Source organism: Hoplias malabaricus, chromosome 10 (genome assembly GCF_029633855.1).
Source record: "Hoplias malabaricus isolate fHopMal1 chromosome 10, fHopMal1.hap1, whole genome shotgun sequence".
NCBI lineage: Eukaryota > Metazoa > Chordata > Actinopteri > Characiformes > Erythrinidae > Hoplias > Hoplias malabaricus.
Window position 1 is genome coordinate 30,593,436 of NC_089809.1, and position 24,266 is coordinate 30,617,701.

At 39.2% G+C, this 24,266-nt stretch overlaps 1 protein-coding gene across 3 annotated transcripts in view; it reads right to left on the reverse strand.

Annotated features, from left to right (window-relative positions):
* osbpl10b (oxysterol binding protein-like 10b) overlaps positions 1 to 24,266 on the reverse strand; it is a 51,827-nt gene that overhangs the window by 11,534 nt on the left and 16,027 nt on the right. For all 3 annotated transcript variants that reach the window (XR_010804437.1, XM_066684108.1, XM_066684109.1), the window contains 4 exons: positions 23,359 to 23,578; positions 20,697 to 20,839; positions 3,990 to 4,136; positions 1,321 to 1,792 (listed from right to left, as the gene is read on the reverse strand). Coding sequence is in view for 2 of the 3 variants with exons in the window: in XM_066684108.1 (XP_066540205.1) it covers positions 1,321 to 1,792; positions 3,990 to 4,136; positions 20,697 to 20,839; positions 23,359 to 23,578 (982 nt within the window). In the remaining variant the exon portion in view is untranslated. The remainder of the gene's footprint in view (positions 1 to 1,320; positions 1,793 to 3,989; positions 4,137 to 20,696; positions 20,840 to 23,358; positions 23,579 to 24,266) is intronic.

Consider the following 24,266-nt stretch of genomic DNA (forward strand, 5'->3'; position numbering starts at 1 on the left):
AAATGGCAACATGATGGCGCAACAGGTGGGGCTATGGGTTCAAACAAACCACAGGCCTCTGTTTGTGAGGAGTTTGGTGTGTTCTCTTTATGTCTGTGTGGGTTATCCTTCATTTTCCTGCCAGTGCCCAACAAAAACATGTTCGTAGGTGGATGGGCTGTTTAAGCCTTGTCCAGGGTCTAGTGATTCTGGGTAGTCTCCAGATCCACTGTGACCCTCAAACAGGATGAAGGAGAAAATGAATGAATGAATAAACTCAAACTAAAAAGCTAGACAATTTAAAGAAGCTAAAATAGGAGGACTCGATGCACAATACTGCCGCTCCTTAAGAGAAGCTAACCCTAGCTTCTTTTTTGTATTGTGGGCACACTGAATGGAATAATTACGAAGCATTTACAAATGAAATCCTCTTAAATCCCCATCAACCCTCTCTCATTCTCATTAGCATAGTGTGCAGCACTCTAGGGGGATTAGGAAGATCCAACTTGTAAGTAATTAATGCTGTCCTAATTAGTGTGAAGTCATAATTGGCTGAGGTTGGCATCCAGACAGGGCTTCCTGCAACTTCATCCACTTCACTGAACACCTGTATTCCTGCCAGAACTGAAAACATGACCGAAAGGGTAAAGGGGGTCTTTTGTGATACGGCACTGTTTACGAGTTTGTGGGTATGTATTGTACATGTAGCATCTGAATTGAGTAACGGATACAAAACAAGACCAGATTTAGAGAAGACATATGTGATAGACGTGTAGAGTGTGCAGCGGAAACCGCCTTATTCTCTGAGGTCTGTCCATTCAGTCAGCTGATCTGAACAACACAGCACTAATAGGATGGGAGAAAGGGGTAGGAGAGTATCTTCACCTCCAGGGTCAATGTGCAACTTCAAAGGACCCACATTTAGAAGCACTCTAGAATGTACACACTACAGTGATATTCAGAACACACACAGGTATGCACTAATCATGCCTAAAGCAAACAGGACAGGCATATTCTTTCAGAACAGGAAACTTCATTAGTACATTTTAACGCAACAGACTACTGTTTTCTCTCAGAAGCAACACTGTTGACTACATTGAAGGACCTGCATCAAGACATATGAACAAAGCCAGTCAACTGTAGTGAAATCTCCACAAAAATATGTGTGGGGCCTCTTGTAGAACAATATTTATGAAATATATCTTTGAACTGCCAGAATAAAATCTGGAAAAAACTAGATGACATTTTAGTAATTGTAGTACAATATAAGATATAAGAATGTCATGCAATGTGCACATACGTGCAATATATTGACATACAAGTGTTTAACATCAAACTCACCTTCCCCAACCATCGAAACTCCTACAGACATGCCCATAAACTTGCTCTTGGTCCAGACATGTGTGTTGAAACACATGCGGCGCTCCTTGCATTCACAGTAGAACCCTGAGACAGGTGGGTGGTGTGAGACTTGCTCAGCCACAAACCAAAGCTGGCAGCAGTCCCCAGGTTTGGCAGAGGCAGGGGGAACAAGGCAAGGGGAGCTGGTAGTCCTGAGGGGCCTTACTCTCTCCCGGGGGACATCCCAGCTACAGCGGAAGCTCTCCCCCAAGATTGGGTTATAGGGTTTCTTGGCCACAGCGCCTTTGCGGCCTTCGTGGAAGGCTGTCAGATAATACTCCACAAATCTCACAATACGCTCCTCTGGTGTTGCTCCGGCCGTGATGGCCAAAAACATGTCTGGATGGGCCATGAAGTTAGCGTACATCTCCAGCAGAGAGCGCTTTTCCAGGATAAAGGTGGGAAGCACCACCTGGAAGAAGCAAGTGGGAAAGATTTTAAGTTGGTTCACTTGTCTCATACATCAGCTATCACCACATAACTCGGACTACACAGAACACAGGCAGGGCACAAAGAAATCCAGCTGAATGTTGTAAACAGGTTATCAATATCTACTCTTATTTAATGACAGATTTCTCAAATTTCTCAAATTTTCTCAAATGCGCTGATGGTCAGATAAAAAATTGTAAATATACAGTGAAACATTGACTTACAAGTGAATCAACTTACAAATTTCCTGAGATACGAGCCGTCGCTCTGTCGATTATTTGCTTTATGATGCGAACTGAGATCTGAGTTACGAGTGAGCGAGCTTACGCCACCCACCACAAGTAGCCCAGCGAGCGTTTGGTTCACTTGGTTATCTTGCTGTGCGAGCATCTCTGTCGTATCACTGTTTTTTTGTAGCATTGTAGCATTAAGTGTGTGGCGAGTGAGTTAAGTTAAGCGATAAAGCAACCTCCCCCAACCTCCTCCACCTCCGCCAGTGTCTTCATCTGATCTTCAGGGTAAATACACTTAATAGAACCAGTTTATTTATTTACATTCTCTTTTATTATGTATTTTTTATACATTATTTGTTATTTATGAAGTGTGTTTTTTTGGCAGTTGGAAAGGATTAATAGCATTTCAATTCATTTTAATGAGGAAATTAAATTTGATATTCGAGCAAACTGAGTTACGAGCTCCGTCACAGAACAAATTAAACTCGTAAATCAATGTATTACAGTATATTAAGTAAATGGCTTGAACCAATATTCTGTAGCAAATTATAGACTTGCTAGATTAAATGTGAAGGTTTCTGTATTAAACAATACTACAAACATATGTGGGATTAATCATGATGATATGATTGCATTGATATTATGAGTGGTTGGAGTAGTCATATTTTTACAGTGAGTCACAAAGGTCTAGTAGTTTGTTATAGTTTGATATAATCAATTGCTCATATAAATATAATCAGTAAATTAAAATTCTAATATAAACTACAGTAATAGCCTTTAGAACATTAAACAACAAGAACAGCTTAACTGAAAAAAGAAGAGACGAATATTTCTATTGTATCCTCCTCTCTTTCACACACACAGAAACAAATGGAACCGATCATAGATCCAGTCATGTGTGCTGCCTACATTCTCACTGATCAATAAAGTTCCATCCACCACTGAGATGTATTAATAAGTGTGTGATTTTGTGAGTGACATCTGCTCTGGCCTGTACTGGATCAATATCCTGTCCTTTTCCCCCCACAGGGCTTAACACTCCTCAACACACATCATTATCTTTACTCATCTAAGCCCCCCAGATACCTACATTGATCCGCTGAACGCTTTTAACCAAACTGAAGCCCTGTGGGAAATTCCCAAGCAGGGAAAATAAACCCCTTTTCCCTAGAGATGTTCAAAAAGAGAGGCTTTATAATCAATACACTTCCATTAGTTCTGTCAAGGTTGTGGAAATATGTCCTAAATTCATCTTGACAATGTTCTCAGTGCATGTCTGAGAAATCACAGAAAGGGTAAGGCTAACGAAGACTAATCAGCTTAATAAAATCACAGTACTTCACATACTCGTCTGTGCCCGTAAGAATCTTCAAAGGAATGACTCAAGAAATTAGAAGTCACTTTTTAGGGAATTATGTAATTGTGTAATGATTTCTCCAGTTATGAAAAGGGTATTCTTCATAATCTTCATAGGTTTAACAGCACTCCATTATGTAGGACGATCTAATTCCCATAAATATGAACTGTCCAGACAGTTATCATGTAAGATTAGTTATTCATTAAGCATCTCTAAGGCGGACAGAGCCTGCAATGTTAAATGTGAACAGAAATTTATCTCTCTGCTTGGCCAAAATTCTCTTTAACCATCAATTTGTCAATATCTTAAAAAAAAACCCATCTGGTTAACCCTTGTATACCATTTATGATGGTGTGGTTTGTGAGCATTACATATATCATAGGTATAAAACAATACTTATGAAGTTATGCAGTTGTAAACTAATCAAACAATATATTTTAAATTAAAAATTGAAAAACATTTAGCAGGTATTTTTGTTATGTCCTACATTTGTGATGAACAGACATATACATGAGATTTACATTAAGGCTAAACACGTTATCTAAACTATATTATGTGAGAGTGGTGTGTGTGTGTGTGTCTCTACATACACGTGTAAGGTCCATGCCCAGCTTGAGCTGGGACAGCAGGTGGAGGATGATACTCCTCTGGTCATCCAGCACACCCAGGTCCTCCTCTTCATTGTCCTCTGTGTCTGTGCTCTCTTCGCTAGGGTCCACTGCATCTGGACTGCAGCACTGCTCAAAGACATAAACCAGTTACTCTCACACTAACCACAAGGCACGGAGGCCAAGCAAAGCTACACATCACTTCACAGGCACAAGGTTGGGCGATAAAAAAAAATTTAATATCATCATGTTTGACATTTTCACAGTCTATTATAAGCCTTATGACATTTAATTTTACAGTGTTTTTTAGTGTTGGAACAAACCTTTAAAAATGAACAGGAGGGAAACTAAGCCTCTGTTAAAATGAAATAATAAAATAACGTAATACATTGGACTGACATTATACTGATTATTGCTACTTAATTCTGTGCATATCTGAGACAAGCGCTGAGCCTCTGAGGTGAAGTCTAAAGTCTCTAAAATGTGAAATAAAATCAAGCCCTGAAGGGTGACTGAGTAAATTCTTAAGTCACTAAGGTGAGAGTGTAATTCAAGTCTTGAATGTCAAACGTGCAACTCCGAAACCCAATCTAAAGTTTGTAGTGCAAATCTTGAGGCCCTTGAGTTGAGACGGGTCTGTAGTTCATTCTCAACCTGTTGTGAGCAATTAAACTAAATATGCCATGTTCATTATATAAAAAGCACATCAACACACTGACTTCCTTGAATTTATATCAGTTACATGCACACAAAGTCAGCAAGTTACATAAACGTTGCTATTGCGACTGATACAAAACCCAAATGCACATATGTAGTGTGTAAACTTTAATTCAACATGCAGATTTCTAATTCCAGAAAAGGTCCATACAAAAACAATAAGCATTTGCCTGTGACAAGTGGAATGGATATTTATGGGTTGCAAACACCAGTGGGGGTTTTGTAATGTGCTTTTTTCAATCTGTACATTTTGCGGGCCTTCCTGTACAAACTGGCACTCTTTACTTTGAATGGTTACATAAAAAAACAGTGACACATGACAAGTGGAGCTTATCAGCTCAAGCTGAAAAACTTTCATCTCAGTCCATGAATCTGCCACAAAAAACACATAATACAACCAGGGGAAAAACATGCTCCACTGCAGAAGGAGCGGAAGCAGCATGATCCACATCCTGCCTTTGGGTATAGTGAGATTCTGGGCTCTTGAACAATAATGTCCAACTTGTACACATTGTGAAGTGTTAGTGTTGGCTGTCTGCTAACACTTTTTAGTGAAAGACATGTATAAATGACAAATAACAAAAACATGTAGCATTCATTCCAGGATTAAATTTGGAATTTAAATGAATCTTGGAATGACAGAGAAAAGCCAAAACCTAGTAGAAGATAAAGATTTATAAAACAAACAAACACAAAAAAAACACCTAGAGAGCAGTAGAAATATTCAGTAATTTCAGCTGGTTCATCATCATCAATCAGTACACTTTCATCCTGCGTGTTATTTAAGCAATAGTTACAGAGCACTCAGTGAATGCTGAAGGCAAGAAGACCATTCAGTCTTGAGGTGCTCTTAACCGGACTGATTCAGCTAATGTATTTGGTTCCCGCTGCAGTCACTCATGCGAAAGCCCTACATTGTTCCTAATACATAATGTAAAGCAGCCCACATGCGCCTGCCCCAAAGCATTGTGGGAAGTGAAAAATAAGTCTCTACTGCTCTTAGGGTTACCCCATTCCATAAACACAGATAGATATTGTTGACAGATTAGTGAGGAACATCACATCACTCTTGGTCTCAGTGGACTATTTTTTTTTTTTTAATCTTTTATGAGCATATGAGCGTGAGCAACACTGGAACGAACAGATGGGAACCGAAAAAGCCATTATTATCCACACGGGCGCTTCAGCAGTATAGCAGGACTCTGTGAATAAGCTTTAATCTGAAAGGTAACCAAATATACGTCCATGTCTTTATTAAATCTGCTTAATCTCATGTTTCTCACTGATGCTGGTGGAGATGGGTGGGTGGAGGGGGATGGGGATGGGAATGGGCCTGGATCTGTGCTCTAAGCAGCAGCATTTCACCTGAATATTTCATAAAAGAAGAAGAGCATGTCCAAGTGCTGCTCTTTTCCCTGTGCTCCTCTATCATGCTGCCACACTTTCACGCACAGAGCTGCTTAAACAAAGCTCAATCAGGCCACATTCAAGGTCAAACTAAAACCACAGGGGTCAGTCAAACAACCAAAGCACAGGGGTAAAATCAATGGATATGGAAAACACAATAGCAACAGGGATGGCTGATTATTTTAAAGGAATAGTTCTCCAAATATTTTCTTACATATAACAGTTTATCTGCTAAACCGATGAGTTACTAATATCCATCCAAACTCCATTAATGTTAGCTACATTAGACCCATAACTGATACAGATGTTGAGGTAAGGGGAAAATGTGTGAATTATATTTTACATGGTGTGCAAAGTCATGATAAATGGAAGCTTTGAATCATGTCTTTAAAATTAATTATATTTTTGCCCTTTCCAAATATTCACCATGGTATTCATGCTATTATATCTTGTCCTTTTAACTTAACTTGCCATTTATATATGATTACATACCACACACAAGAAACTAATAAAAAAAGCAAAATGTCAGAACAGTAAAAGAACCAGGAAAAAAAACAAAAACTGTTGAACATCGAAGCCTTCAGTTTCTGACCTTAATATAAAAACAATGTGCCACTGTCTAAGTGGCAACGCCTCCCAGCCTTAAAACAACAGTTCCAGCAAACACAGAAATCAAAGCAATTACAGTCCTATAAAAACCGCAGCCAGAAAGTGCCCAAACTTACATTCATGTCTGGGCCAGTTCAGAAATGTGCTCCAGGAAAGTCATCTCACAGTGAAAGAGAAGTATCCCAAATCCACTCCTTCTGTATCTTTCTCTCTCTCTAGTCTACTCTTTCTTGTTCCGTCTCTCTTTCTCTCTCTCTAACTCTGCCACTCTTATCTTTCTGCCCAGCTGTCCCTGAGCCAAGGAAATACTACCCCCTCCCTCTCTGCCCACTCATTCACTCAGACTGGCGCTCGTACGCACATGCTCACACTCACACTGACGTTATAAAGCTGCCTGGACTTGCCACACAGCCGGCTGTGCTCCAAATCCTGCAGGACCTCCTAGTCAAAGCCCGAGAGACCTGTACACATAGTGAATGACAGGGAGAGCTCTCTAGAAGCTACAGTTCTAGATTAAATGTGATCTTCACAATCCCCCATTTCCCATCTCTGATCCCATCTCTGATACTGAGAGGCGTCGAAAACATTTCTTTGAAGTAGACATTTGTGAAATGTTTTCTACTATTGCAGGATTCAAGAGAAATCGGTTCTAGATACACACAGATCAACCATAAAACCTTCATCACCCTGTTTCTAAACTCACTGGCCTTTCTCTCTTTGAAACCTGTAGTTATTCTGTGGCTCTGCATACATTTTTTGCTCCCTTTCACGGTTCTTCAATAATCAGGGCCCTCACAGGACCACCTTAAGGGTGTGTATGGTTTGGCTAATGGATCATTCCCAGCAATGCAGTGACACTGAAGTGGAGTTGTGGGACTGTGTGTGTTGCACTGGTACAAGTGGATCAGACACAACAGTGCTGCTGGGATTTTTAAAAACCACTCACTGTCCACTCTGTAAGACCAACTTGGTGGATCTAGACTCTACATCTACATGTTGGATCACCCTGTAGATGTAAAGTCAGAGGCAGTAACTCATCTGTTGCTACACAGTTGTGTTGATCCTCCAGTCTTTATCAGTATTCACTTTGCTATTGAAGAAAATATAGGTTCAAAATGTTCTGTCAAAAGCTTTTCTCTAAACCATTTTTTTTTGTTAGCCAAAAGTTCTGATGTCACACTGAGCAAACAACCCCTTCTAGAATCTTAATTTTAAAAGTGCATTCCCTGTAAAGATAAATATAAATAAATAAATAAAAGTGGAATAATGTACATTTTAAGGACATATTAAGGGAAATGTCTGGCAAGAAATTATGAGACTACTTTATGAAGAACATTTTGTGTGTGTCTGTGTGTGTGTGTGTGTGATTTGGACATGGAAGATGTCTGGGTGTTCATGTGAGTGTCATGTGATTAAATATTGGCTACTCTCTTCATGGGCTATCCTGTATCTCGTGACATGGTCTGATCCCTTGCATGATCTGCTGTAGGCTGTTTAGCACATGACCACTCTATCCGTAGGAACTTGTAAAGACTGTCTGCTAATAAGAGAGAGAATGAGAAAAAAAACCACACACAGAGCGAATGAGAAAGAAAAACAGAGCAAATGAGAAAGAAACAGAGAGAGAGAACGACAGAGAGAGAAGAGCGAGAGAGAGAGACACACACAAAGACAGATGTTTGTGTTGTCCTTAAATCAAGTTGTGGTTGTCGTTGTTGAGTTCTTAATTAATCTAAGCTGCAAATCTGATTCCCCCGTAGACATAGTAAAGGTACCGTTGAGGGTTAAGTTGAAATGGAATTAAAGCATGAAAATAAAATAAATGTCACAGATTGAAGATTGAAACATAGGGTCAAGTTGGATGTTCACATTCTCTGCTTCTATCTCTAGATAATGCTTCTATCTCTAGATAATGCATACAAAATAACACATTAACACGTTAGCACATGCAGGAATGTAATGCAGTAGTATCTGAAATATGTATTATATATCGAATTCTCACAGTAATATATATATATATATATATATATATATACACACTACAGTTCAAAAGTGTTAGAACACTGGGAAATGTTCTTGTTTTTAATGGAAACACACAGAGTAGGAAATACACCAAATAAACAGGACATGCAGACACTGTCAGAGTAAGAAATATTGAATTTAATGGGAAAGATGACCGTGTACTTCTAATATTGCCTTTATGAAAAAAGCCACCTTTTGCAGCAATTACAGCTAGGCTGACCCTAGGCATTCTAGCTGTCAAATTTTTTGAGGTAATCTGTTCCACAACATGGATTGATGCAGTCTTCCTCCATACTAGACGATCAAGCTGCTCCCACAACAGCTCAATAGAGTTTAGACCCAGGGACTGTGCCGGCCACTCCATTACAGTCAGAATTCTGGCTCGCTCCTTATATTTTAGATATTGCTAACACATTTTGGAAGTGTGTTTGGTGTCATTATCCTGTTGTAGGATGAAATTGAGCCCAATCAAATGTTGTCCACAGGGTATGGCATGGCTTTGAAAAAATCTTTTGGTAGCCTTCCTTCAACTCCCTTCAACTCTATATCAATCTCTTACTTTTTGCCACTTCCAAAGCATCCCCAGATCATCATGCTGCCTCCACCATGCTTCACAGATGGCATTAAGCATTGGTCATGCATCTTTTCAGTGTTTCTACACCTCATAAATGTTCTTCTGTTTGATTCAAATACCTGAAACTTGGACTCATCTGTACACAACACTTAATTTCAATCTTCCAGTGTCCAGTGTCTTTCTCTTGGGCCCATTATAGTCTTCCATTTTAATGGGCAAGTCTGAGGTACGGCTTTTACTTGGCAATTCTGACATGAAGTGCAGCATCCTGAAGCCACCTCTTCACTGTTGATGTTGACACTGGTGTTTGACGGGTTCCATTTAGTGCAGCTGTCAGTTGACAACCACTGAGGTGTCTTTGTCTGAAACTGCACACTTTAAGGTATTTATCTTCTCGCACAGTTGTGCATCAGGGCCTCCCACTCCTTTTTCTGTCCTTATTAGAGCCAGTCTGTGCTACTGTCTGAAGGCAGTAGTTAACAGCATGGTAAGATATTTTCAGTTTCTTTGCAATATCTAGCAGTGAGTATCCTTCCATTCTTAGCACAACAATAGACTGACAGGTTGTTTCACAAGTTGTTCCTTTCTGGCCATTTTGAGCCTGTAAGAAAGCCAACAACTGTTGATGCTTCAGATACTAGACTAACCTAGAATGTCATGCCCCCTTTTATGTTTCCTTATTAGTATACTGTTTTTCAGCTGTGCAACAAAATAGGAAAAGGGTTTCCTAACAATCAATTAGCCTAATAACATTCTTAACTTGAACTGGCAGCCATACCAGGAGATTGAGGCAGAGGACTGAAAATTGCTGATAATAGGACTATATGCAAAATAGGCCTCTATACAAAAATAGGTCTTAATGCAAACATTTTAATTCTTCAAAAATGATCTAATACATTTAAATTAATTTATGTAATTATAAATAAATTAATGTACAAAGTTTTGGGGAACTGCATGAAAATGTTTTTTCCTTTGGAAACAAGGAAAATTTGCAAGTGTTCTAAACTTTTGAATGGCAGTGTATATATATCCCAAAAATCACAAGGATGTATACGCATCTTAGCTTTATATATATATATATATATATGTTAAAAGCCTCATTCCATCATTCTTAAAAAGATACAGTGAAATAAATCGTGATTAATCACAGGGTGCAAGGTGGGAACACAACCTGGAGGGGTAAACATTAATATTAAAAAAAGACTGCCTGAGTAAACTCAAAATACAATTTCTAAAGCTCCTTTCAGGCATGCACAGTAGCCCTGAACTTTTTCAATAATGTTTTCCAGACATTACCCGGTCTTTGTCCTGCCATCCCCCCCAGTACAAAGTCCAGGTAATATCCGACTGAGCCCATGTGGGAATAGAGTCAGTGATGTTTCAGAGAGTCACAGTGAATTAATTCTGTGCCTACTGCATACGCTACATTGACACCGCCACATGGAACACTTCCTGTGGTAAATGTGTGTCTGGCATGAGAGGTTTCCAGTTGTACGCATGAGTGTAATAGGGCAACTGATTCTCGGGACATTTTCCTGAGTTCACATGTGAAAACAGCTTAAATGATCATTCAATTTATTGAATGAAAAAAGTAATTTGGTATCATACAGAGTAGCATAAGCATATATTTCTACAGGTAAATATGTGGCACCCTAAAGACTTACAGATTTGATATTGTTGAGGAAATTTGTGCTGCTTCTATGTATGAACCCCTAAAAATAAAGGTGCTCCGAAAGGTTCTCTGAGTGTTGTGATAGAAGAAACTATTCTGGTTCCATAAAGAACCATGTTTATATAAGAGAAGTATGTGTCAGTGTGTGAACAACCTTCTGCAATTTTAAAAATACATCGTTTGATCTTGAGGTTCTTTACCTATTTAAAAGGTATTAGCAAAAATGGTTGTTTAATGAAGAACAGCGGCAGTGGTGAACAACACTGATGTAGAAAGTCTGTAACACTGGTAAACATGTCTTTCAAATGGCAAGCTTGTGAGCATATTCTCACACAAAGATCAGTGAACAATTCTTTGCATCTGACCTGTTGTCACATCTGAGTCCCTGAGCAAAGCAGGAAGAGGAGGGGGGAGGCAGAGAAGAGGAAGCAGAGCTGCATTTAAAAAAGCTCCACAGCTATGAATAAATAATCGGCACTACTCTCAAGAGAAGTGCTTAACAAGAGCGCTTATGCAATATGAAATGTCCACCACACACCCACAGTGTCGATGACTCTTCATTCTAATACATTACCCTCAGTATGGGCCAGTGTTTTAAAGCTTCTTTGGCTTTGGTGACGCTATCTAGTATTAAATCAAAACCAGCTGATGGACACCCAGCCTGATGCATTTACCATATTCAGGTTATCAGGGGTGTAAAGGTCCATATGCATACATACATACATAAATTACTGGCTGTTTTTGCAGCTGAATTCCATATGGACTTCTAAACTGCACAGACTAGGTTTGTTTCCTCAAAAGTTCATCATATTTCATATCAATCAGCTACATACCTACAAGAGCATGGCCTCTTACTGCAGGAGTTCAGTGAAAAATCTAACTTTCTCAATTTGTCTCTTTCCCCATTGTTTAATGATTCATGCCTGGGGTTAGTTTCTTCTGCTTGTGGCTACAGTATCTAAAAAGTAAAACAAGCATATAGTATATGTACACAGTTAAATTTTACAGCACCATTTTCATAGCTTACATTATGTCCATTTAGAGTATGAGTAGAAAGCCCCCAGAAATCATATTCACAGATTCACACGCAAATCAAAATCAACGTATATATTTTACTGAATTAGTGAGCACCTATTAGCAAGATACATTTTGTGATGTGGTCTGAATTAATTCTGCTTGCACAACTGTTGTATACATTTCAAGCCCAGGATTTTGCATTTTTTGAAAAAATGTACATTCCCAAAAATCACTGGGTTGAACTAGTCTCCCATGTTTTAAATGATTAATATTTAATGTTTAAAAACCTTTTGTTGAGTTAAAGTTTATGTTGAATTTGTAGTAGAGAAGTATCAGTTACATTTACAAACTATAATAATTTTTCACAAATATTTATATGAGTTATTGAGTCAACACTAGATATATGTTATTTCCCACATTCTCCTACTTCCAGTTTTGGACAGTGTACACTAATATCTATAATAACGCCCTTACTCAAATTCCCTACAATGTTATGTAAATGCTTATGCTTAGAGCCACTATTCACATAGCTCAGATGCATTTACACAGCCAACTGTCTACATGAAATTCCCCTCCCTTATGTTGTGTGACCTTGTTATGGATCGGTTAATCCAATCACTTTGGTGGCTGTGGCAATTTTCTTAAGCACCCTCCACGAACACGTACAGCAAATAGGAGCTTTGTGTGTTTACAGAAAGCCTCAAGACATTTGTATCAGACACGAGATAAGATTTTTAATTTCACATGTTTATAATTATGGAAGAAAGGGGAAACAGCACGCTCACCCTCTGATGCCTAAAATGTATGGGTCCAGATCACAACACTTTGGCATTGTTATCTTATACTCAATGCTATATTTTGTCTTTTTATAGAAGGGTGTTTCACAAAATTTTTAATGTTGTGAAAACATCTCTCAGTATGTCTGGATTCACCAACATGGTCCCTTAGTTGATGCCCCTTTGTCTTTCTACTCCTGAACATGCTAGACTCTTAGCTTAAATAGGGCCAGTAAATAGAGTTATAATTATTGAGAATGCTCTAACCCCCATTCTCTATGGAAGTCCCATCTTAGTGTAATATACATCCAGGCTAAAATGACTGCTATCTCTGAGAACTGAACATAAAAACCACACACACACACACACACAATCCCAGAGAGACATACAGATTGGTTTGAGTCCTGCCATGGACACACACAACTGCTCTTCTGTCGAGCTAGCATGGTTTGTGTGGGTTTGACAGGCCATTTCCTCTGTGTTTGTGTCCTCAGTACTGCTGCTTTGCTGTGAGTATTTTTCCCTGACGGATCTGGAGGAACAGCCTGTCATACCATGCCTGGTAAAAAAGACAAGGAACTGTAGTGTAGGGCCAAAACTGATGGGCAATGGGTGTCCAGTTCAAAGATGGAATCAAGTAGAGGACAGTGGCTCTTAGCCACAAAACATCAACACATTATCAGCTCAATTCAGGGACTTTAAAGCAATTTACAGGGGAATACACTGATGTTCCATTAATACAAGACAATGTTTATTGTGTATTAATTAACTGTGTTATATGTATATAAACAAAGCACTTGTTAATTGATTATATAGAAATGATTACAGGTATGGCCCTTGGCAGAGTTCTACCAACTATCGTTCTTAACTTTCAAGTAAAATAGTCATTTACTACAAGCTGAGATATACAATAATCCACTTGCAAATGGAGTTGGAAAATTACAAGAAAGAACAGAATCGTCCCTAATAACAACTAACTATCGTTACACTTATATAGCGCCTTTCTAGATACCCAAGGATGCTTTACAATCCACACTGCTCAGAACGCTCAGAACACTCAATCCACACACACACACTGGCATAACAAGTCGCAAAGAAGTATGAAAAGATTAAAAAACGATCAGCATCCAATAAATGGTACATGAAGCTTTAATGTTTGAGAGACAGAAAAGAGGGGGAATGAAAAAAGAGGAAAAAAAGAAAAAAACTTGATTGTGTCCAGAAGCAAAAAATATGTTTTAATAATAATAATAATAAACAAACAAAACCACAATCAACTTCTAAAACCGAATTCAGAAAAACTAAAAGTTACAAGTTACAATAAGTACAACTGCAATAACATTTTTTTTACATCCCATTGCAAATTATATTTAATAGCAAAACTTAAAAACTTTCAGAAGTTTGTAATAAACCAATCAAACAAAAACTATTTTAATAGCTCAAGCCAACTAACATAAAAAGTGGTTTCTCCAAATTCCACACAAAATGCCACTTTTAAATGATTAATTCTGCCTCAGAATTTTTCAAACCTCTGAAGAGAATCCCTCATAACACTAAGAGGACACATTTGCAAATCAGATGTTGTCTCATGGGCGGCACAGAGGCGCAGCAGGAAGTGTCGCAGTCACACAGCTCCAGAGGCTGTGGGTTCAAGTCCCGCTCCAGGGGACTGTCTGTGACGAGTTTGGTGTGTTCTCCCCATGTCTGCGAAAGTGAGAGTGTGTGTGTTACCCTGTGAAGGACTGGCGCCCCCTCCAGGGTGTGTCCTGGGTCCTGCCTTGCGCCCAGTGATTCTGAGCGCTTAGACAATGAATGGATGCTGTCTCATGCAAACCTGATGCAATAAAGGGCATAATTTGGGACCCTGTTCTGTAGAGCTGTAGAACTTTTCATGCCTATGGACCAGTGGTAAGTCTGTAGGAGTTCAATGAAGCATACATTGAATAGAACACACTGTCTGTGTAATCTGAAGCACATGCAGCACAAACAACACTCAAGAATATTAGTGAACTGGAGGCCACTGTCCAGAGAAACAGGTTAAGCTGCCAAAAGCTTGTGTCTGGCTATCCATCATGTTTGCAGCAGGTCATGACGGCAAGAGGCTGCTCTACTAAGTACTAAATGTGAGCTGAACAATTTTGAGATTGTAGCAATCATTAAAAGTGGCATTTTGTTTTGAATTTGGAGAAACCACTTGTTTTGTGTGTTAAGTCATTTGAATAGTTTGTCTGATTGATTTACTCCAACAGTGAAAGTTTGGTTTTTGGTAATTTTGGTAATTCACTTAATTCACAATGGGGAAAAATAATAAAATATTAAAAATAATCCATCCATCCATTATCTGTAACCGCTTACCCAATTTAGGGTCGCGGGGGGTCCAGAGCCTACCTGGAATCATCGGGCGCAAGGCGGGATTACACCCTGGAGGGGACGCCAGTCCTTCACAGGGCAACACAGACACACACACATTCACTCACACACTCACACCTACGGACACTTTCGAGTCGCCAATCTACCTGCAACGTGTGTTTTTGGACTGTGGGAGGAAACCGGAGCACCCGGAGGAAACCCACGCAGACACAGGGAGAACACACCAACTCCTCACAGACAGTCACCCGGAGCTGGAATCGAACCCACAACCTCCAGGCCCCTGGAGCTGTGTGACTGCGACACTACCTGCTGCGCCACCGTGCCGCCCATTAAAAATAATATTATAATATAATATAAAATAAGTAGATAAAAGTGGTCTCTGTTTTTCAAAGAATTGTAGTTAAATGAAATGCATCTCCTGTTTTCACAAATTAAATAAATGTAATATATTTTTAAAATCTCATTAATTCTGAATCACGAGTATAAAGAACACCTTGATGTAAATTAACAACCCTCTTGCCCCCTCTGCTGGTCATCCACGCAGACATACATTACTAAAATTAAAAGTCATTCAGCTTGCTCCAGCTTCTAGCATGTGGCCCGCACACGCGCACACATCCCGTTTTGGCAAGGTGCCATTAGTGATAGAAGACAAGGTCTTAAACCAGTTTAGATTTATGATGCGTGTGACTGCACTGCTGTTTTAAACAATGCTTTACTAGTGTCCCTTTCAGAGGAGAGAAATCACTAGAGCCACTGCTGTAGAAGCACCCACTTAATCGTCTATATGATTCTACAAATCCTTTCAACCCAGTAAATTTAACACCAGTAATTCAGCATTCATCTTCAGGGTACAAATATAGAGAGACGCTGCTCTACAGCTCATCGGACTACACAGTATGAATTTGTTAATTGAAGCAATGCAGGCTTCCGCAGCAGCATGTCTGATGGCAACAAACCTTCCATTTTTACTGTGTTTTGAGCTTTCTTTAATATGAGCAAACTCTGTCAGTGTTCAGTCTTTGTATTGAAGTAAAATATTTTTTGTCGAAAATACACAATTTATTAGAGATGCATTGAATATTCGGTAAGGGCCTCACGGTGGCGGAGCAGGTAGTGTTGCAGTCACACAGCTTCAGGGGCCTGGAAATTGTGGGGTCAAGTCTGTGAGGAGTTTGGTGTGTTCTCCCTGTGTCTGCGTGGGTTTCCTCCGGGTGCTCCGGTTTCCTCCCACGGTCCAAAACCACACATTGGTACATGGATTGTCTACTGAAAAGTGTCCATAGGTGTAAGTGTGTGAGTGAATGTGTCACCCTGTGAAGGACTGGCGTCCCCTTCAGGGTGTGATCCACCTTGCGTCCAGTGATTCTGGGCAGGCTCCGGACCCACTGTGACCCTGAGCTAGATAAGTGGTTACAGACAATGAATGAATGAATGAATGAATATTTGGTAACTGAAATTATTTGGCTGTTAAAAAAATTATTGGCCCCAAAAAACACATCTTAGACATTTGGCAGAATAATTGAAATACTGAATAATTTATAATGTTTTTTAATGATGCCGTTACATTTTTCTAGTGCAACAGCTGGGAACCAGACTCGAAGTCCACTTCTCCATAACTCGTTAATTTTCGACAGCGTGTCACATTAAACCAGAACACAAAGTTTCCAAGCTTTTATCCAACTTCAAGCATTCGAGGCAAATATAACTCCAGAAAGAGTAAAGAACAGAACTGAGCTGTTGAATTTACAACATTACAGTGAGGTTTCACAACGCACGCCTTCTCACCTTCTCTCTACACGTGACTTTTGTTGGTATACAGATGGTATTTTACATTGTTTTTTGCTTATTTATGTTAAGTATATGGTCGTACTGTATTTTTTTGTTTAACTAATTTAAGTCATATTCAAATATTTTATTTAACTTTTACTGGGGGTGGGGCCAAATTATTTTTTTCGTTTGCAAATTTATCTTAAGTCCTATTGTGCTTTGTTGGTAAGTCTGCTGGGATGTTAAAATATTCCTTGTTCAAAAAATATTTTTAAATAGCAGTTTTTTTTTTCAAAAACCAAAACAAAATACAAGTAGCCCATTTACCTTACGCAGTGGTGGAAAAGTGGCAAATATAAATGAAACACTGAAAAAAAGTTCGGTATTTTGCCTTCAGCCAAATATTTATAATTGATTCGGTTTCAGCCAAAATGTTTCATTTCGGTGTACCCCTACAATTTACCTTTCATCACAGCAGCCAACAGGGCTCCCAAGTTGTATTTCGTTTGCTTTTTATAAAATTGCTGATCTTGACTTTGCATACAAACAAGGCATTTAGCTCTGCAATTGTACATAAAGATCCCCTGTAATTTACAGCTAGGGTAATCATGATACCTTACATTTGATCTAATACCATACTAGGCTTACACATTAAAAAAACATTTGCTGCCTGAACTCAATAAATACTGTTTAATCTTAATCATATCACAAGTCTTCAGTTTAAATGTCATTTAATATCTCAAGCAAGGCCTCACTTAAAGAGTTCTGAAAAGATAAACTGTGAAATGAGATAACTCAATGCACTCTAACACAACATATTGCGTAAACGAAAATGGTTTATTCCTTGGTTGTTTCTAGGAGCCTATTGTAGCCTGTATAAATTTTTATCTGTAAGTTTTAGATTTGTGACTCACCTAAAGTTATTATATAACGCTGCAGAAAGCTGCTAAAGTTTTCTGGCCTTTAAATGTGAACCAGCTGGAAGATTCTGAACTTTAAAGCTCGGTTTGCATCAAGCCTCAGCAGTCCAATCAAAGTGGTGATCAGCTCCAGGCCTCAGGGCTGCCAGAGCCAGGCTGGGCTTCACGCAGGATGCTCTGAATTGATGGGACTCATTTCAGTGGCTATAAGTGCTGAGGCACATCAGCATATTTCACTGTCTGTGTAGGCAAATAGCCAGTTACTGCTTCTCACACCACCACAATCCCTGCGTTTCTCAGCTACAACACCCAGCAAGTGATATTTCTGGAGCTCCTTTCACACACCTCCTGCTAGGATAAAAACACTTTTTCAGCCAAAAATAGAAAGCATACCAGCTAAAAAGTTACTGAGATTTTAATACTGCTGCAAAAATGTGACTTTTTCTATATAAAGTATAATAGTGATTACAATAAAAAGATTAATAATGAAATGATAATAGGATTACCTACTTGTTTGTTTTTTCTCTATCCTCTCTTAGTGTGTTCACCCTTAGATGGAACGCATTTAATGGCACACACAAAACAACACAACATCAATTACATGCCTTCGGTTACATATACAACAGCACAGACGCACGCATCATGCAGCAGCAGTAATTGTGGCTTAGCCCCAGAGGCAGGGAGGCAGATTAAACAGAAATGATGAAAAGAGGAGGTTTCCAGAAGCAACAGACTGACTCATGCCCCTCAGAGAGTGTTGTGGGGCTCCTTAGTCACCTGCCAGAGATGCTAAAACTAGAGCACATCCAATTAGAGCTTGTCTGCCTGCCTGTGCCAAGCAAGTTTGGCAGCAACACACAGACTGGCAATGCCAGGGCTTCAGGGAACTTTTCAGAGAATGCGGTTATAGACAGCTTTCCCTTTTTAGGTGCAGTCATTGGAACCTAAGAGGTTTTGGTGACATATCTCCAGCATCCTGTGTGTGTCAGAGTGTTTGATTTTCAGGATAAAAAAAAAAGTCTGAACGTAATGAATATGTAAGAGTGCCAGACATAATCATAGTAACCTACCTGCTGCAATATCGAGACAAAATCAGTTCTATTTAAGAACAATTACATGATTGTTTTCTGAAAGTTCAAAAGTTATTGAGATCATGGTCAGTCAGAGTTATAATTATCATGCTTTGTTCCAAATCGTTTATATAGGTATTTATACATAGAATTGTGACGAACAAAGGAATAAACCAACATGAAGCATCTTGTTGTTAGGATTCACCAGAAGAGCTTCAATTCATCTTAAGATATATTCTACAAATCTCTAGTCATTACCAGGACAAAGGAACACCACTCCTGTCTAACACAGTTCCGAACCTCTCTTAGGGTTGAGATATGGTTTCTAGGGCACTATTTTTTTTTTTTTCCCCATGTTGTTCATAATTAGGATTTCTAGGTTTTTAATCATAGGGTCCTAGATGTTTTAGAAAGACATTCTATAAGATTTCTATAATTTTCCTTCTCAGTATTCCATGGAAGAGACTACTGCCATCAGGACAGGGATGTTTCTTCATAGGATAAATCTGACCAGTTAATAAAAGGATAATGTAAGGGATAGCTCCTCTGATCATATATTTTTTTTCCCTTACACAACTCTAAAGAAGAGAGTCTATGTTTTTCTCACCTATATTAGCATTAGAAACCTCAATTTAGCATTCATCTTTGTACACTATGTGGACAAAAGTATTGAGGCACTTACATATTACACATACAGGAATTTTATGATGCCTCATTTTAAATCCATAGGCATTAATATGCCGTTGATTCCCCGTTTGCAGCTTCATCTCTTCTGGGAAGGCTTTCTTAAGCATTTAAGAGGTCAGACACACAGACCTCCAGACAAAAGGGCCTGGCTGGCAATCTCAGTTTTAGCTCATCCCAAAGTCTTTTGATGGGTGTGAGGTGAGGGCTCTGTTTGAGCCAGTCCAGTTCCTCCACACAAAACCCACCTAACTATGCATTTATGGACCTTGCTTTGTGCACAGGGGCACATTCATGCTAGAACACAATATGGCCTTCCTCCAGATATACCGCTTCTCCGGGTAATCTCTGGAAGATTTCTGGGTTACCATGCAAATGTGAATTAAGCTAAACTGAATTTTTGCATCAGTTGAATCCTATTACAGTCTCAAACTCATATTCAGTCAGGTCTTTAGAAGCACCCATTCATTCATAAATGTCTGTAAAGGCAGACTGCATGGCTAGGTGCTTCCTTTTACACACCTGTGGCAATTGATCTGAATGAAATTAATGAAATGGAATAATAATGACTTGTGACCTGAGACTTTTGTCCATTCAGTGTATGTTTGTACCTAGCAAACTCTGCAATAGTTTCCCCCCTCCTCTGTGTTGACGTGGACAGAATTTTCTTGATGACAAAGACTAATCATGTTCTATACTGACATTCTCAGGTGATGAACAGTTGCACTTCTGTTTACATCCCACACTAATTCTCAAATATCATGGACACTGAATGTGTATTTCCAGTGAGAATTTCTAAACATTTTGGACTGTCTAACCCATATCCATTTATATACAGATGTCACGTTAGTCACACTTCCTATTAACACAGTGGCATATAAAGCAGTTTCTAAGGCCACTCCTATTCAAGATGCTATCAAACAAAGTCACTTTGATCTTTTTTCTCATGATCTTGATCCAAAATTAAAGTAAATTAGATCACATGCCAGTGAGCATAGCAGGATGTTAAATTCTTAATTTTACACCTGTGTTGTATCTACAAGCATTCTGTATGTCCTTATGCGAATGATCGTGTGTATACCTCATCATCTTTGAGCAGTTCTTTGCTCCTGTGTGCAGGAGACGTGGGTGGTTTGTTGTTGGTCGAGGTGGACAGGCCTGTCACTCCTCCATTCTTCACTGGCTCATCTGAGGCAGGCTTGAGCCCCGAGCCAGAAACATTCTCTATGTGAACACATGCACAAAACCCAATTTTTTTGGCACATTTGCAGCACCAATCGGCCACCACCAAAGATAGAAGCAGGGGTGTAATCTGTACAGGATGATCCAACCACCACAGCTTTGGAAGGTTTTAAGATACTACATGCCAAATTAATATTTGTGTGTACTGTATGTTAATATTTTCTTGGTAAAAATTATTTCTTCAGGGTATATCCAATTTTTTAAAACTGTTTTTATGAGCTATACTTATCTGTGTAAATAGTCCATTTGGTGTATTCAGTGTAGATTTAATAACCAAGAATACTAGCAAAATAGTTCAGATAAACTGGGATGAAATAAGAGAATGTAATACATTGGCTAATTTACTAAACAGTCAAATTCAAGAATTATGTTGAGACATAGTTTGCATTTTGAAAACTGAGTGTAAAGTGTTAAACCTTCTCTATTAAGGGAAACATCTTAATGTTTGTTCACTATCAATCACTGCATAACAAGGGGAAAACATTTGGTTATCAAACAATTAAAAACTAATTGCATGCTTGTCACAATGAAGCACAAGAGCTTTCAACTGGATGTCAGCTTGGACTCATCACAGTGAATCCATAAAAAAACGTCACACAGCATTTGCACACTATCGTACATTAAGAGAATCCTAACATAGCACAAGCTTAATAGTGTACTTGGCTGGTAGAAACAGTAATCTAATCTTTGAGAGCCAGCTTTTAAGCTTATCAAAGGATAGGGGAGAGATTTGCTAAGTGATTTGCTTGGTTTTATTTGTAGATGCAGGTGCATCTCAATAAATTAGAATCATCAAAAAGTAAAATAGATACATTATAAACAGAGTGATCTATTTCAAGCATTTATTTCCTTTAAATGTTGATGATTATGGCTTAAACCCATAAATCTCAGAAAATTAGAATATAAGACCAATTAAAAAAATTATGTTTATTACAGATATTTTGGCCTACTGAAGAGTATATACAGTATATTCACTCAATACTCAGTCGGGGCTCCTTTGCATGAATTACTGCATCAATGCGGTGTGGAGGCGATCAGCCTGTGGCATTGTTGAGGTGTTAGGAAAGCCCAGGTTGCTTTGATAGTCACCTTCATCTTGTTTGCATTGTTGGGCCTGGTGCCTCTCATCTTCCTCTTGACAATACCCCGTCGATTCTCTAGGGGGTTTACGTCAGGTGAGTTTGCTGGCCAATCAAGCACAGTGACACTGTGGTTATTAAACTAGGCATTGGTACTTTTGGCAGTGAGGACAGGTGTCAAGTCCTGTAGGAAAATGAAATGTGCATCTCCATAAGGCTTGTCAGCAGAGGGAAGCATGAAGTGCTCTAAAATTTCCTTGTAGACTGCTGTGCTGACTTTGGACTTGATATAACACAGTGGACCAACACCAGCAGATGACATGGGCTCCCCAAGCCATCACTGATTGTGGAAACGTCAAACTAGACCTCAAGCTGCTTGGACTGTGTCCCTCTCCACTCTTCCCCCAGACTCTGGGACCTTGATTTCCAAATTAAATGTAACGTTTACTGAAAACGAGACATTGGACACTGAGCAATGGTCCAGTCCTTTTTCTCCTTGGCCGAGATAAGACGCTCCTGGCGTTGACTCTGGGTCATGAGTGGCTTGACACAAGGAGTGTGACAGTTGTAGCCTGTGTCCTGGACACATCTGTGTGTGGTGGCTCTTGAAGCACAGACTCCAGCAGCAGTCCACTCCTTGTGAATGGCCTTTTCTGTTCTCTGTTGATTGTGCACCTTTTTCTACCACACTTTTTGCTTCCACTCAACTCTTTTAATATGCTCAGATAAAGCAAGAGGGTGTCAATGACTGCCTTCTGGACGTCTGTAAAGTCAGTCGTCTTCCCCATAACTGTGTAGCCTACTGAACCAGACTAAGGAACCGTTTTAAAGGCTTAGGAAACATTTGCAGGTGTTTTGTGTTGATGATTCTAATTTTCTGAGATAATGACTTTTGGGTTTTCACAGGCTGTAAGCCATAATCATCAACACTGAAATAGATCACTCTGTTTGTAATTAAACCATATAATGAGTTTCACTTTTTGAATTACTGAAATAAATTCACTTTTTGATGATATTCAAATTTAGTGAGATGCACCTGTAAATCATAAATCTCAAATACGTTTACACCAGGATAAATTTGTTTTTATGTAGCAGCCATTATATCAGATATGCTAAAATGTTACTTTCACAAGCCACATTTTAAAAATAAACCAGGGTTTACCACCAGAACCATGTGCTTGTTATTTCAGTCTGGCAGAAATAATGGGTGGTTACAAAATGTATGGTTAGCAGGGTCAACGTATACACTGGCTCATCTTACTACATGTAAGTTACTAAAAAAAAAAAAAAAAAAAAAAAAGATCAAATACAACTAAAATCAATCAAAATAAAATACCATTCAATGCTGCCAAATTACGCCCGTGTTCTTAGATAACTAGTTATTTTACATCTGACACACAGAACACACGAGAGATAGCTCACCTGTGTTCAGTCCCTGTGTGTGTGAGGTGATGTTGCGGGCTGCTTGGCTGACATTGTGCTGTAGAATACTCAGACACTCTCCCAGGCAGCTGAGTGTGGCTGCAGACGTGGCCTTGAGAAGGAGGAGGTCAGGGTCCAGTGAGGATAGTGGCCCGCGGCTGGGCAGGGACTCGATGGAGTTCAGCAGGTTTTTCTGCTGGCCTTCTGCCTGCGACATGACCTGTGGAGAGCAACCAAGCAAAGACATGACTTTTAGAAACAGCGGGGCCTCAGTTCGAAAGCAGTCTTTTGAAAGGTCATTTCAAAGCATTCTAGAGTACAACATTTATCTGGACCATTTATCATTTATCACAATTCTACCAATTCCAATGGCTACAGCAGTACACCTTATATATGGGAATAACTCTATTATGCTGTAGCATGTGAACTAGCTAAAAAGCCATTCCTTTGACTGAAACTTGTATTTCGCGAACTACAAGAGCATAATTATATTGTGCTCCTACGCAGTAGCTTCCGAGTGCTTGTATAATTATGTAAATCCTACTTGAGCTCAAAGGACACTTAATATAAAAATGGCATAATGTTTTTCCTATATTACAAGGAAAGTGCAGCACATTAATCCAATCTGGAGCTTGTAATACAGTGCTTGTCTCTGTAGGATGATGTGGAACAGACTAAGACAGATATAATCCCACTGGTGCAAATCTAATTAAATCCCTGTATTTCTACAATAACAGGTTCAGCCCAACCTGTAGAGTACCCTTCAGTTTCATGAGTCAGGGTCTTGGATACTGTTGGGATAAATAGAGGCATATTGAAACCTACAGTGTGTAACATACTGCATGTGTTTAATATGTGGACCCTCTGAACAGCAGCGGAGGGGAGGGCTGGGAGGAGAGCCAAAGAGA